At 46.6% G+C, this 14,050-nt stretch overlaps 7 protein-coding genes across 7 annotated transcripts; 2 read left to right on the forward strand and 5 right to left on the reverse strand.

Annotated features, from left to right (window-relative positions):
- Positions 1-131: 131 nt before the first annotated feature.
- On the reverse strand, positions 132-1,472 carry EDB82DRAFT_550485 (uncharacterized protein; the record flags this gene model as incomplete). The annotated part of the gene is made up of 1 exon (XM_025730941.1): positions 132-1,472. One exon carries the CDS (start codon positions 1,470-1,472, stop codon positions 132-134), a length of 1,341 nt encoding a protein of 446 aa, XP_025590016.1.
- Positions 1,473-2,211: 739 nt separating this feature from the next.
- Positions 2,212-3,615, reverse strand: EDB82DRAFT_532484 (uncharacterized protein). Its single transcript, XM_065609252.1, has 2 exons — positions 3,143-3,615; positions 2,212-3,094 (listed from the first exon to the last, which is right to left on the reverse strand). Exons 1-2 carry the CDS (start codon positions 3,447-3,449, stop codon positions 2,364-2,366), a joined length of 1,038 nt encoding a protein of 345 aa, XP_065465521.1. The 5' UTR covers positions 3,450-3,615; the 3' UTR covers positions 2,212-2,363.
- A 220-nt stretch (positions 3,616-3,835) lies between these two features.
- On the reverse strand, positions 3,836-5,774 carry EDB82DRAFT_486141 (major facilitator superfamily domain-containing protein). Its single transcript, XM_025730939.2, has 5 exons — positions 5,363-5,774; positions 5,301-5,315; positions 4,853-5,254; positions 4,623-4,806; positions 3,836-4,568 (listed from the first exon to the last, which is right to left on the reverse strand). The coding sequence occupies exons 1-5, from the start codon at positions 5,588-5,590 to the stop codon at positions 4,069-4,071; spliced, it is 1,329 nt and encodes a 442-aa protein (XP_025590014.1). The 5' UTR covers positions 5,591-5,774; the 3' UTR covers positions 3,836-4,068.
- A 768-nt stretch (positions 5,775-6,542) lies between these two features.
- EDB82DRAFT_470888 (uncharacterized protein) lies at positions 6,543-7,321 on the forward strand (the record flags this gene model as incomplete). Its single annotated transcript, XM_025730938.2, has 3 exons — positions 6,543-6,629; positions 6,730-6,809; positions 7,024-7,321. The coding sequence occupies 3 exons, from the start codon at positions 6,543-6,545 to the stop codon at positions 7,319-7,321; spliced, it is 465 nt and encodes a 154-aa protein (XP_025590013.2).
- A 1,895-nt stretch (positions 7,322-9,216) lies between these two features.
- On the forward strand, positions 9,217-10,469 carry EDB82DRAFT_470889 (uncharacterized protein; the record flags this gene model as incomplete). Its single annotated transcript, XM_065607957.1, has 5 exons — positions 9,217-9,240; positions 9,294-9,506; positions 9,558-9,855; positions 9,918-10,076; positions 10,135-10,469. 5 exons carry the CDS (start codon positions 9,217-9,219, stop codon positions 10,467-10,469), a joined length of 1,029 nt encoding a protein of 342 aa, XP_065465522.1.
- On the reverse strand, positions 10,369-11,827 carry EDB82DRAFT_42953 (uncharacterized protein). Its single transcript, XM_025730936.2, has one exon. The coding sequence runs from the start codon at positions 11,691-11,693 to the stop codon at positions 10,614-10,616; it is 1,080 nt and encodes a 359-aa protein (XP_025590011.1). The 5' UTR covers positions 11,694-11,827; the 3' UTR covers positions 10,369-10,613.
- Positions 11,828-12,674: 847 nt separating this feature from the next.
- EDB82DRAFT_550487 (uncharacterized protein) lies at positions 12,675-13,262 on the reverse strand (the record flags this gene model as incomplete). The annotated part of the gene is made up of 1 exon (XM_065609569.1): positions 12,675-13,262. The coding sequence occupies one exon, from the start codon at positions 13,260-13,262 to the stop codon at positions 12,675-12,677; it is 588 nt and encodes a 195-aa protein (XP_065465523.1).
- Positions 13,263-14,050: the final 788 nt, after the last annotated feature.

Consider the following 14,050-nt stretch of genomic DNA (forward strand, 5'->3'; position numbering starts at 1 on the left):
ACGTTTAGAAAAGGGACGATTTCAAGACTTCAAATAATGTCAAATCTTCAGATATCATTCAATCCATACCTAAACTCCACCATCAAGATATATCGTAGTGTACAAGAAGTAAAGCCTACCCACACAAACACCTAAACAGATGGTCCACCAACATAAATCGTCAAAGTGTCTGGCTCTCCCGAAACAACACCTGAAGCATTTTCATTTCCATCAGGGTTCACGTCATCGTATGGGAAGGCATATCCCTTGCCATCAACCTCGTAAGAATGCACTATTCGACTGTAGTGGCTTGTAGGGTCACTCTTGTAGTATTCCCCCTGTCCCAGTTTGGGTTGCATATCACCACCGTCGGAAAGAAGTGTAGACCGGACAAAGGCAGCACAGAGACGAGGAACGACCGCCGCGTGAACACCGTTGTCACCTTCTTGCACTGTAAACGGTCCGCTGTTGCAGCCCCAGATGTCCTTTGTGTTGGGCTTGGCGTATCCACGGTTGTCGCCGTCGCAGGTGAGTTCCTCGCCTGTGACTCGGCACTTTACTTCGCCAGCTTCAGATTGCGTGTTGATGATGAGATCTTGGTTGGTGTACTTTGCCCAGACGTCGTTGACATATGTATCCCAGTAATCTCCAAATGTAATGGGTTCAAGATCGTATTGGTTTCCAGGAGACAACACCCGAACTGGTTTGCCCTCGGCGTTGGCAATACACATAAACGTCCACGCTCTTCCGTCGGCGTCTTTCTGCTTGACGAGATCGTCACAGATCTTGCTAACAGCACCAGCTTCGAGGCCGACACATGATTGCTCGCTTCCGTCCTTAAGAGCAAGGCCCATACCAAGGGGGATTCCAACAAAGTCGACATAACTAATGTTGGCATAGAGAACGCCATTTGTGTATGTAAGCTCGACGAAACCCCAGTCAACGCCAGCACTGGGATCTTGGAGGTTCGTAACAGAAGGCTGGACCAGACCATCACCACTTCCGATATCTACCACAAAGAAGTGAAGATCATCGTTAGCGAAGTAAACGCGACCGGAGCTCATTGATATAGGAATTGTAAAGTCCAGTGTCTGTCCTTGAGGTGGAAGAGGAATAGCAATGCTGTCCTTGATCTCAACAGGTTCTTTCGCCCCGCCTGATTTAGGATATATAAGGCTCCCATCAGCTCCGATGAAAACAACAGTGCCATCAGAGTCCAGCCCTGAAATGTAGGCTCTCACGTTTCCACCGCTGAAGTTATTCACGAGCTTCAGCGGCAACGAAGCAGGTTCAGCCCGGCGAGTGAGAACGTGAGTTTTGTTGTTTGAGTACGTGCCATTGAGTAAATTGTCGTCTGATACTTGGATCTTTCCGGGGTTTACTCTGAGGAATCCTTCAGGTGTTGTATCGTGTCGACGAAGGAGTGACGAAGATTGCAAAGGAGCGGCTAAAGCTGTGCCAATAAGGCCAGCCAAGAAAAGGAATGAACGCATTCTATCAAAGAATGACTTTTGAAAAATGGTTAAAGGAAGGAATGAAGAGAAACGGGACTGAGCTTTACAAGGTGGAATAGCATTGCGGTCGACTACAGAGTTATATAACTAGAATTCACAATCAACAAGTGTTTCACGAAACAAAGGATTCACAGGGACAATCTGATGTTCATCAGGGATGAAGCAAAATGTAATGGAGGAATTATGGTGAAGATGCATGAAATAAACAGGGAGTATCGAAAATGTTTGATATATATTTGAGGGAAGAGGCTCAGAATGCGTGTTATGTGAGTTGATTCGTCGGTTAGTGGAGGAGCTAGGATGGGTTTGAAACAAGGGTCCTATGAAAGCTCAAACACTTTTGTTTTGGAGGATCAAGAGTCCATGCTCCTTTCATCTCGTCCTAGAACCAGTCAACGGACCGAATCCCCGGCTTGTTTTCTCCGAGGGCATCGATTGTTTCAATGAATCTTTATTGAAAGCTGAGCATTAATACATGTTTGATATAGGATTGGCGGCGGTTAGGTGCCCAATAAACGACACCTTAATCATGAAGTGACATGCGATTACATTCTTCAATTGTTTCGTAATGGTTAGTTTTGTACACTGTCCAATATGTTCAAAGGATGAATACAATAATCCTTCTCGTTGGTTGTAGGATCGGACCTGAATTGTGTTGCGTTTCAGACTGTCATCCGCTAAACGCACGTATTTATGCGTTGATGATCCCACGACACGGATTGGCCTGTGCCTAAGATCCCACCATCTTAATGAGATAAGCACCAGTCAACGAGTAACAAAGTCGAATAAACCCAGAGCTAACGTCGCCATCTTACTCAGAATAACATTGCTTTTGCTAACAAACCTAAACTAAACTTCAAATCTAAGATATTACAACTTGCTCTGCTTGATTAGGTGAGCATTAACAGGCGAAATAGCCTTGCCCGTCTTGTGAAAAGAAAGAATATTCTCCATACCCAGCTTCTCAAATCCAACATGTGAATCCAAAGATGCACCGGCATTATGCGACAGTAGCTCCACATTCTTCATCTTGATCAGGTCAGGGCTGATAACAGGCTCGTGCTCAAAAACATCGAGTCCCGCACCTGAAAGATGTCCACTTTGAAGAGCTTCTACAAGATCCGCCTCATTGATGAGCTTTCCACGTGCGATGTTGACCAGCTTGGCGCCCTTCTTCATCTTTGCTAGACCCTCCTTGTTGAGTAAAGCTTCACCTGCAAAAGGTGTCGCGACAAGAACACAGTCTGCTTCCGCGAGCAGGGTGTCTGCAGATTTGTGATAGACGGCTCCAACAGCCTCTTCGACGTTTTTGGGCATTTGGACCACGTCGTTGTAGAGGATCTTCATGTCAAGTGCCTTGTAGGCCTTTTCTGCGATACGTTGACCGATTCGGCCGAAGCCGATGATGCCAAGACTGAAGCCGCGGGGGTTGCGGGATACAGGTGCGAGGTTGCGTTGAGCATCTAGGAATTGCTCGCTTGAGCCAGAACGAGCGGCAATGCTGGACCAGCTCAGTTGGCGGAAGACGGAAATGATGAGCCAAATTGCGGCGTCGGCGACAGATTCTGTACAAGCAGCTGCGGCATTGCAATATGCGATACCTATGTCTGTCAATATTTACTCAAGGATATCTCGGTGAATAAACATACCTCTCTTGGCAAGGGTAGCAGTGTCAACCCAGTCAAAGCCTGCTCCAGCACTAGCATAGATCTTGCAAGAGGTGGGCAGTAAAGAGATTAATTCCTCATCCCAATTGCCCATCTCGCCACCTGTGTTCCAGAATGGTCTGTAAATGGCGAAAAATTCGCCAAAAGTCTTGTTCTTAAGAGCTTGGATGAATTCAGCGCGAGGCATGCTGTGCGACCGCTTAATGTCGAAGTGAGATGTGAAGGTGGTGTACAGATCGTGGTTCCATTTTATGTCGTCGCCGAGCTGGAGGACAATTGGTTTGGCCATTTTGACGGTTGACTAGATTGAGATTGAGAGTGGTATGGTCAGGTAAAGTGATGAGAATGATATTAACAGCCTGTTCAAGAGAGTCAAAGATGTATGATATGATGTAAATCAGCAGATAAAACCCCAATAAGGCTCTATTATATAGACTCGGGCCTTCGGCCGATGGAATCTGTTGAGAGAATGCCGTGTCTGAATAGCCTAATTTTGAGCGACTGTCAGCTGTGGCGATTGCTTTACAGGGCATTTCTGGCTGGAAGAGACCCATAGAAATGAGCTTTAGACGACGTGGTACTGGCCGGAGGACTTCCCCGACGCTAACGTCGGGCTTCTCGCCGAGTGGGAGACTGATTCAAGAATCTGGGGTAAATGGAGACGAACGATGAAAGGGTGGATCATCTCTTCTGTCGTTTATTATTCTTAGAGTCTTAAAACGACATGTAGGAGGTCTAGCCTTTCATTATGTCTTGATCCTTGTTTCATGGGGCTAGGTATTCGTCGAACATTGCTATCATGTAGCTGCTACAGCACAGGCATCTCAATTTCTGGACATCATATTGAGGCTACTTTATCATGACAAAACCCAACAAAGATGAACGTCCAGCTACATTTCACATCCCTTTCAGTCCTTCTTCTGAATTCGAGGGAAACTCAACCAAACACCAGCAACAACAGTGATCAATGCAAGGATAATAGGCTGCAAAACACCAACACCCTTAGAGTTCGCAATGGCTCCGATGGCAAATGGAAAGATGGTTCCACCCGTACCACCGATAGCCATGGCAAATCCAATGGCAGATACATGGATCTTGGCTGGTAGAAGTTTAGCAGTCACCATAACCGCCCCAGGAAACATGGGTCCCAGAAAGAAGCCCAGAAAGGCGACAGCAACGGCCGAGACTATGAATCGAGGAACCAACCAGAAGAGAAGTTGCAGACCGATGCAGATGACGAGATAAATAGATAGACAGAGTCTCTCGCCGAAGCGCTCCGTCACGAAGCCTAGACATGCACGTCCAAGAGCCATGCCTGCCCAGAATCCTGTGCCAGATGCACCAGATGCGTATGCTGAGGCTTTTCGTACGCGTAGCATAAATGTGACGACCCATCCACCAAGACCGACTGCAAATCATTAGCATTGTTCTGAATACCAGGACAAGATGATCAACTGCTTACCTTCGACCCCCATGTAAGCAAAGAAGAACAACGAGCAGAGCCATGTGACTTTGGACTTGAGGGCCTCTCTTGTTCCAGCGCCACTACCTTCTGATTCATTGACATGTTCGAGCTGATAGACAGCACCAGTCTTTTGCCAGAACGAAACAGTGAGACCAACCCATTCCACCACAGTAATTCCAATCTACCAAAGTCAGTTCAGTACATGAATTGGATCAGAAAGTACTCACCATGACATAATAAAAGGTATACCAAGGGAGGTCATAAGAAACAACCATTGATGTGGCAATGAGCGGTGAGAACAGCGCCCCGAGGGAATACGACGCGTGCAAGAAGCCCTGCACGGTATTGGCCTTATCCATGGCGCCAACCCAAGCACAAAAACACGCATCCGTGAGACCGTTTCCGAAGCCGCTAAAGATGTTACATACGACAAGAACGGGGTACGGAGGGTGCAGAGCCAGCGCGACAAAGGTAATGAGATGACAGATGGGTGCCATGATAGCGACACCGCGCTGGCCGAAGCGCATGTGGATTCGTGCATTGGTGAAAGCGGCGACTGAGTAACCGGCGAAGGGAGTGAGGAAAATGAGAGAGATGATTGTGTAGCTTAAATCGTAATATGTTTCGAGCTGTTGTCATGTTAGATGGTATTGTTGTCTTGGCGAGTTGACATACATATGGGATCAAAGCCTAAAATAATCAGTACAGTCCAGTTAAGGGGGTTTGGCGATACGTACACCAACGGCTGCATCATTCATGCCAGCGATGATAAATGACATGAAAGCAAATCCGAGTTTGGGCATGTTCCCTTTTGGATAGTTCCACCTCTGCGCCTGTGTCTGCGCATATGGAGGAGGTACATCATCGGGCGGTAAAGAAGGCTGCTCTTCAATAGTGTCTTTTCCACGTTGATGTAGAGTTGTGAGCTCAATCGGCTCTTGAGTTTGTGTGATGGTTGTCGACATGATTGAAGAATGGCATGCACTGTAAACAAAACGATGGAAGAAAAGAAATCAAGCTTTTCGCGCCCTTCTTGGCGATATTTATCAGTCGTCAGGCAAGGATCTGCGGGTGGAACGGATAAATAATAAACGAATTGGTTGCGCCTTGTAGACCTGTAAATGGAAATTGTTCCAGCGAGGAGAGTCATGGTGATAACGCGGGGTTTTGGTGGATGCGATGCTTATTCCAGTACGCTATACTTGTTGGGGCAATTGTCGGGAGGAATTCCCAGCTTCGTTGTAACGGCCCGTCGGATGCACTTTCCGTAAACACATTCCGCTCATCTTCCGCTTCTAATACTTGATGTGTTGCATTTGACTACTTCAAAGGTCTCAGATGGTCGTCTGATACTCGTTTTTGGCAGCATAATGCTTATGTTACCTTTAGGAAGGGTTTATGCTAGGTACCTGCCTGCCTAGTCTAAAATGACATAAACGTGACTTCCCTAAACCCAAGGCAAGTGAGCCTGTGGCTCTTACTGTGAGAATTTTAGGTGCAGCTTTTGGCAGGTGTACCTTCCTGACTTCTAGCTTTATGTCTCCTCCCCCTTCTCTCCTTTCCCACATCCAGTCTTTCTTTTCTCATCATCATCAACAAACTCTTCTTCCTCTTCCTCGTCCATCAAGTTCGTCTACATCATCATCATCAGCTTTTACATCAGCTACATCAAATGCTCCTCCATCCTCTCCTTCATTCAGATCCAAAGACAAACATCAACAATAACGTCCAAACATACTCTTTACCATGAATCAAATCTATTCAACCTCAACCAACGCCCAAGACGGGTGAGGTGGTCAAGAAAGTCATCTGCACTTGAAAGCCACGTGACAAACTACTTGAGATGGCTCAATAATTCCTACAAACAGATGTGGCTGACGATTCTCTACTCTCTTAGGACGTGCATTTAAAGCCTCCATGTCAAAGCACAAACAAGCTGAAGATGTCGAGAACGAGCGAGAATTACTGGCCACACGAAACGCACTTCTTGAAACGACGCACACAGTGAGCAGAAGCAATCCAAAGAAGAGAGAGCAAAGAGAACCCCACACAACATGGAATTTTTAGTCTAGTCCGGCGACTGACTATAAATACTCCTTCCCAGTTGTCAACACTCCCAATTGTCAAAACTCCTGTCTTCCCGAACGTGGTCATCAAAGTCGTCGATGCGTACTGGGCTTTATTGTCAGCCGCCTCGAACGTGCACACAAACCTCAAGCATGATGAATTTGCACGTTTGCAGGCTCACTATACCCATGACAACCAGAACCACAGCCGAATGGCATGATGTTGAGAATTGATAAAGGAGAAGAGAGACATACACACTCAAACAGAGAGCCAGAGAGAGAGAGTCCAGTTGCTGTTGAGCCTCGTGCCAACTCTACTGAGTCAATTCCAGATTTACCTGCGCGATCTATCTGCCAGTGTTGCTGAGTTCAATCAAGCTTCAACTGAGCAATGAGCCAAGACTTCTAAGTCTAAACATGGGTTTCTTCATTAGGGGTGATGAAGGAAGGGCGGCGAAGTCGGACCCCCACAACCTCCACGCGGTGTCGCCCAGGGACCTGGTCCAATGGACTTCAGGCAATGTGGGAGACGCAACATTCTTGTATTTTAGTACCTTTTCCATCCTTGGAATTAAGAATGGAAGCAATTATGTAGATGAGATCGATGAATGGCTACTCCTATTGCAGTGATGTATGAGAAGCGCGAGTTTGTGAGGATATTTGTTAATAAATACCATGAGGCATGAAGTAGATAGAGCCACTCCTGGCCTTTGAAGCCCTAAAGAAGCATATCGGGCGCCTCGCGGCTTTCTTTCGTGCCTCAAGGGTCGATTCCAGGAGCTTCTACAGATACCGTCACGGCATAAGAGTTTTCTACTTCCCTTGTCCGAACCGACTCCCAAAATACATAGTACATCACATAATTCCTTGCGCGCCTTGGTGGCTACTAAGTTGAATCGTGCCATTTCCCAATTAGGTACTGTGTTGCGCCTGTAGGCTACAGCAGCTTTTTCCTCAGAAGTGGTGATATCACTAGAGTAGCAGTCCACCAGAAAACTGAGACACAGCTATCATCACCGGTGGAAGATTGGTTCCTTTACGCACCAAGGTATGCAACGCAAATCAAGGAAGGGATCGTGACTCAGACAGCTAACCGACAAAGGAAAAGCGCCAATGAAACATGACAGCTCGTAGTAAAGTCCGCCGGCCCCAGGACGGTGGCTGTTTACATTTTCCGTGTGTGCATCCGTATTTCCACAATGATGTAGACGATGATTTGGTATGTGAAAGACCCTTCTGGACTTTGGGGGGTTTTTTTGTCTATGTGTCATTGTTTGATCTAGATTTTTGGCTGTTTTAGCCGGACAGCGTTGTGCCGATTGCTGGATTTTTCGATCGTCATCTTTAATTGCTGTGAAATCTTGAGAACGACGAGTCACGGCTGGTAAGATCCCTTTGTGATAGGCTAGCGTTCATACTGGGGGTTTATCATGCTGAAGTCCGGGCTACCCAGCTGAGACAGGCTTGTAGCAGTACCAAGCTATCACAGCGATTAACTGTCAGCGCAACCATCGAATAAACAATTAAAAACATGGAGTTAATTAACGTGGTGCAACCTGGCATGCTTCATCTCAGCCTTGCAACGCTTCGGCTTTCGAGGGTCCAAGTCACAATCGGATATAAGCTTCCGCTATTGTCTCCCTTGAAAAGAACGCCATTTTCCCACACAAGCAAAACAGGTTTCAATTCCGCTCTCTGACCTCTTGTTATCACAATATCTACAGGTCCCACCTATCACATACCCGGAAACAGCACCGGAAACAGCACCGGAGTTGGCAAGCTACTGTGCGGTTCCTACACTAGCATCCCCGTCCCTGGTATGGCAGGGCTGGTGGGCGGGGATAAAAAGCATCCGAGATGAAGACACTAAATTGTCATGATTCCAATTAAATGCACTACTCAGATCTCGTGCTGAGGGCTACGTCCGCAAATAGCTACCAAATCGGCTGATCCATCCTCCGCCTATACGCCCGCCGATCTAATTCCCGCGTCGCAGAATAGAGTTTACTAGCTTGTCCTACAAGGATGATTTCAGTTCTTGGCGTCGATAACAAGAAGTTAACCCTTAACCCAAGGATACGGACCTGGATTCGGGCGTTGTTCTTTTTTTGTTGCGCCTGTCTTGACTGCCAGAATAGAATATGGCCTATCTTCTAGTGCGACTGATCTTCAACAGAGATATGTTTTTATTACGTGCCTTGCTTTTAGATTGATCGAGAACAATAACTCAATTCATATTCACATGCTGACACCACACTGTGAGTTTCCGTCTTCAGGCCTCTCTCGACTGACTCAGACGCATGGTGTCGACGATTTCAGTGGCGCCCTGTTAGCAGCACACTAAGATTCGTCAGCCGTGTCAGTGCACGCACTGGGGTGGTGCAGTATATATTAGCTACTCCTACTCGGCCGTCACAAGTCCGATTTCTTTGTTTCAATACAAAATACGCCATGTTAATCTGCGTCACCTGATAAACCCATTTTCTGATCGGGAGGCTCGACCTCCAGCGATATTACCATCCAAGATGATCTCCAGCAAGGCTGTTATGGTGCGGAATGCTTCGAATTGATTGGAGGTCAACATACTGATGGGGGATTACAGTCCTTTGAATGGAGTCTTATGGTCATCGCCTATATCCTGGTCGCCGCTCGAGTTTACGTGCGGGTTTGGCTGCGCAATGCGAGGTTATACTCAGCTGATTATCTCCTCTTCGTGGGTTTGACAGCATGTCAGGGATTGCTCATTTGCGACACTTTGACATATCGAATGCATGCCATGGACGATTTTACCATCACCAGCGTGGAGCTCAAAAAGGTTGGCCCTCATTATTGCGTGTCAGTAACTAAATGCTCATCAAGTCAACAGATCCGATTCGCGACGAATTATTTCTTCGACTTTGGCATTTATTTTCCGAAATTCAGCATCCTCGCATTTTATTTCAACCTCGTTCCTTGCACGCATCCTGGAATGCGAACTCTTTTGTACGCCCTGACCGGTCTCACAGCATCCTTTTCGCTCGTTACTTTTTTCAGTGACACTTTCTGGTGCGGGCCGGATCCTTCGGTGAATTGGTTGGATACCGACGAAGAGCACTGCCAGGCTTTCATGTCGATGGAGCTCATGAGATTGAACTGGTCTATGAACTTCACCTCTGAAGTGTTGAGTGAGTTTGGCTCCAGGATTAATCACAGGAGTGACAGTGGTTGACGTATTATCCGTTTTTAGATGTCCTTTATCCATTACCACTATTAAAAGAGCTCAAAGTGAATTCTCGACGGAAAAGGGTTGGGTTGGCCATCATCTTTGGACTTGGATTCATCACTATCTTCGTCAGTATTGGACGCTTCATTCAGACGACCTTTGTCAGTAACGACATCTCTATATGTATGTCGCCACGGTCTATCTTTTCTACAGTGCTCCTTCAGGTCTGACAAAACTCTAGATATTTGGGCAACGGCCGAGATATGCATCTCAGTCATGGTTGTAGCTAGCACAGCCCTTCGACCCCTTCTCCGAAAAATGTCAAACATCAGCATGCTCAGCAGTCACGAGCGACCACCAAACCACCAATTAGGTCATCTACGCCAACCGCAAAACGTCGGAATTGGAACCATAGGGTCAGGGACATATTGGAATAGGAGGAGGAGAAGAGATAGCTTGTCAGGAAGTGAAACGGAAATGAATCCAACGAATGGGATTATTTTGACACAGCAGGTCATGGTGTCAAGGGAGACAATTGTTGCAATACCCGAAGTACATGAGGAGTTTAAAGTTTAGCATTGACATAGAGTAAAGGTCTCACTATCGCAGGAAGTCGATAACGCAGAGACTCATAATACCTCAAGACGAGGATACAATCATACCATAATAGCATTCTAGTTATGACTCCAGTCCAAGAGATTTCATTCGTTTTGTCACAACTTACTGTGTTTCTACGGCCGAGTAACGAGGCTTTCCAGATTCATGATTCCCATCTCGTTCCATCCTAAACCCGGCTAGTTCATAGATAAGAATACCTCTGGCGAAAAGAGCACTCGCCATCAACCGTATCACGATGATAGCCGAGTCCCTAACACTTATAAACACCAAACTCGAAAGAATCAGAGTACCGTAGAAAGCCTGCAGCGCATCCCCGATGTAGAGAACAGAAACCAGCACAAGAAACCAGCCAGTGTGCTTATCGTTTGTTTTGACCTCGAGTCTACTCTGCCAAGGAGTAGGTGTAAGCTCAGCCCAGACTCTGTATAACAACCGATCCCGATTGTTATTTTCTTTCCCTCCACCTTTCCCCTTGACGGAAATCTTCAATCTGGCAGCAAGGTATCCGACTAGGTGTATGGCCACAGCCGCAGCAGTCCATACGGCGGGAAGGAAGTCTTCGGCTGGTGAGAACGTACACACTGCCAATGTGCTAAGCTCATATGCAAGATAGGCATTATTTGCAACAGCTGCAGAAGCGACAATGTACTCCAGCATAGACACAACAGCAGGTGCCCATACTGATTGCGGTTTGCCAAAGTTGGTATGAAAAGGATCAGTACCCATTGCAGTTATGAAGCCGTCGTATTCTGTTGCTGTGAGAGGCCGCACTCCGGAACTGGACATTGAAAGCAAAGAGGCGAGCACGGGTCGACGATACGCAAGCATAGCGGTGTCGAGATGCGATGCACTCATCAACTGAAGAACTGTAGGCGCGAGACCCAGAATAACAGCGGCTGAAGCAAGTTCGGCTTTGCGGAACTCGGGCATTGTATCCAGAATGCAGTCTATTACATGGTAGCCTAGTTGTCGAGTTGGGTCAGACCGGTTCTTGTAATTGTTCAGAGGCTCAGTGCAGCTATTAGTGAGCTGTTCTTTGATGATGTGATCCCAGGCCGGGAAGAAGTTTTCGTACTGAGTATAAGAGCGCATTGCAGTGGTAGGCGTGATGTAGTAACAGAAAATGATTGTAGCTGGGAGCAGGTAGCTCAGAACGCCTCGCGTTCTACTACGTGCAGCCATTGTAGCTGATCAAAGTCGGTTATGGGAAATAAATGTCGCGTCATCCGGGAATAGGGAAAGATCTGGGTCTTATACTATCACCTCCCCCACTGCGTAACTACAGTGGAGGTGATAACTATGCTGGAACCCTGGCAGGTTGACTGTAGCGATGTGACACATAAGATGCGACATTTACACAACAGTAAGCGCTGAGGCTGCATAAGCTGACAAGATTGAAGCATTTACGGCTAGGCTGGAAACAATTCAGTAAACTAGCCAATGGACATAGTTACTTATCACAGATTGCTTCATAATATCTTGCTTATCCTTGTTGTGGAACCTACGTAGCCCTGATATTCGAATATATCGTGGTTAATTGGCTCAAACACGAGCAAGAAAACAGAAATGAACGAGCTATTGATAACGCTGACTTGTAATCGCAAATCCCAAGTTGAGCAGACGAATTAGAAGCCACAAAAAGCTCTCATATCTGCATAATAATATTTCGACGGCCCGAGCCGCAGCTCCTGGCTTGATCACGACTTGTTAGCGTGAGCATAAGGCAGAGGGAGTAGCATGGTGATTGATTGGCGTAGACCATCATTATTTTGTTTCAAATAAGTAAAACTTCGTATTCGTATCATCTGGCACTGGATAGGAAGCGAAACTGGAAACGCATACATTATTATTAAATACATTAAGATTACCACACTTTGCCCTTATTTAGACCCATTTCCAAACGTTCAGTCATAACAAATGCATTAAACTCATCCTCAAACGCAGTTACTCGCAAAGTTAACATCGTCTTAAAGTCCCTCTTCGAATTGGCTCAAGCCTGGCAGCTTCATTCCAGGTTGTGGGTCTAGCAGGCGCAGTAGCTGAAGAAACCCTTCGATCCAACCTCGTAGAGCCCTCTGTATCTGGCCAGGTATCAGATCTTTCTACGCCTGAAGGACGAACAGCCATCGAACGGCTTCTGTTCAAGGAAGTAGAAGTGCCCCATTAAGTTCTCGAGTTTTCCGCCAGCGTCAATAAAGGTTGACCAGTGGAGGCTCTTACGCCATGACCACTCGTCCCTCGCCATGACGGTTGTCTTTGTGGTACCGTGGATGACATATCCAACAGAGGTGGTGGAGTTACACCCGTCTGAGCGCAGTAGATAGAGTCTGTTCTGGTAGAAGACACGCTTGAAGTCCTCCTAGGTCGGTTGGGGTATTGGAGATCGTCAGACCCACGATAAGACCTTCTCGAAGGCGCTCTCGATAATCCAGCACCGACTCCCCAAGTGTCTGATGAAGTTATTTGGCCACGAGGCACCTCGACCTGCTGGTTCTCGTACTCATCAAGAGCCCCGAGTAAGCCACCGTTAAATGGATTTTCTCTTGGTCTCTGCGTGGCAGCTCGTGATCTTTCTTCCATTTCCTGCCTGAGTAGGTCATATCTATCTCCCAGAAGACCCGTGGGACTGAATGTTGGTTCCGACATTGACTGGTGTGCCTGTGCCTCCTGTCTCTGAGAGTCTGTTGAGGGTGTGAGACTTGGACGGAGAGGACGATGTGTTTCTTCTAGGGACGAATACAAGTTTGCCATCTTTTGTGCGTTGGATATTCAAACTGTCGGATTGAACAGTTGAGCTTGAGAGGGAACACAGGAACATTTGTAGTTGGATGATTTGTTGGTTAACATTGAATTAGTGACTCTGGATATGGTAAGACTGATGGTTTTATGGTATGACTATATACTCCATCTTCGTTGAATTTGATCATCTTGATTCCTTCGATACTGACTTCATCGAGTCTCAACAACCGATGAGATGATCCTTCACGGCATGTAGCATTCAACACTGCCTCACTCCAGAATCGAGATAACTATCAACAGATGTTCAGTTTTGTAACACAGCCTCAGCCCAAGTTCCAATTAATAACTAATCCAATAATCCTTTTCAAAGTCCGAATTTCATCTCGCACTCGTGGTCAAGAACGATGGTCGTTTGGTGATGGTTCGTGTGATAAAGACCGAGTGAGACTGATTGACCAATAGCGATAGGCAAACAGTAACGACATCCCTGGCTCTCTGCAAGGAATTGTCGGTAAACTCTGGCCGAGTCCACCATGAAATGTCAGCACTGCCCCGATCTTGAGCATCACTGCGCCACCACGTTTTATTGGCGAGGAATTTAATGTAATCGTCATAAATTGAATCCATGTCTTTCTGTTTAGGATTTGAGGTGAATTTTATTGATATACGAGACTCCAAAGTGCACGTTGGGTAGTATCGTGGATTAGTAACTGGCCATCCTCTACTTACACTAACTCAATAACACCAAAATCGCTCATTCTTCCTTGTAGAAAGGCTCAAAATGACTCTCAGTTTTGTCT

Source organism: Fusarium venenatum (assembly GCF_020744135.1).
Source record: "Fusarium venenatum strain MPI-CAGE-CH-0201 chromosome Unknown EDB82scaffold_1, whole genome shotgun sequence".
Lineage (NCBI taxonomy): Eukaryota > Fungi > Ascomycota > Sordariomycetes > Hypocreales > Nectriaceae > Fusarium > Fusarium venenatum.

What these genes read in the sequence shown, in the direction of transcription:
- EDB82DRAFT_532484 (XM_065609252.1), bottom strand. Translation starts at nt 3,449, where the DNA reads ATGGCCAAACCAATTGTCCTCCAGCTCGGCGACGACATAAAATGGAAC. An exon ending in TGCTACCCTTGCCAAGAGAG is followed by an intron (nt 3,095 to 3,142) that starts GTATGTTTATTC and finishes TGACAGACATAG; the next exon opens with GTATCGCATATTGCAATGCC.
- EDB82DRAFT_486141 (XM_025730939.2), bottom strand. Translation starts at nt 5,590, where the DNA reads ATGTCGACAACCATCACACAAACTCAAGAGCCGATTGAGCTCACAACT. An exon ending in ATACCTTTTATTATGTCATG is followed by an intron (nt 4,807 to 4,852) that starts GTGAGTACTTTC and finishes TGACTTTGGTAG; the next exon opens with ATTGGAATTACTGTGGTGGA. An exon ending in TGCTTACATGGGGGTCGAAG is followed by an intron (nt 4,569 to 4,622) that starts GTAAGCAGTTGA and finishes AATGATTTGCAG; the next exon opens with TCGGTCTTGGTGGATGGGTC.
- EDB82DRAFT_42953 (XM_025730936.2), bottom strand. Translation starts at nt 11,693, where the DNA reads ATGGCTGCACGTAGTAGAACGCGAGGCGTTCTGAGCTACCTGCTCCCA.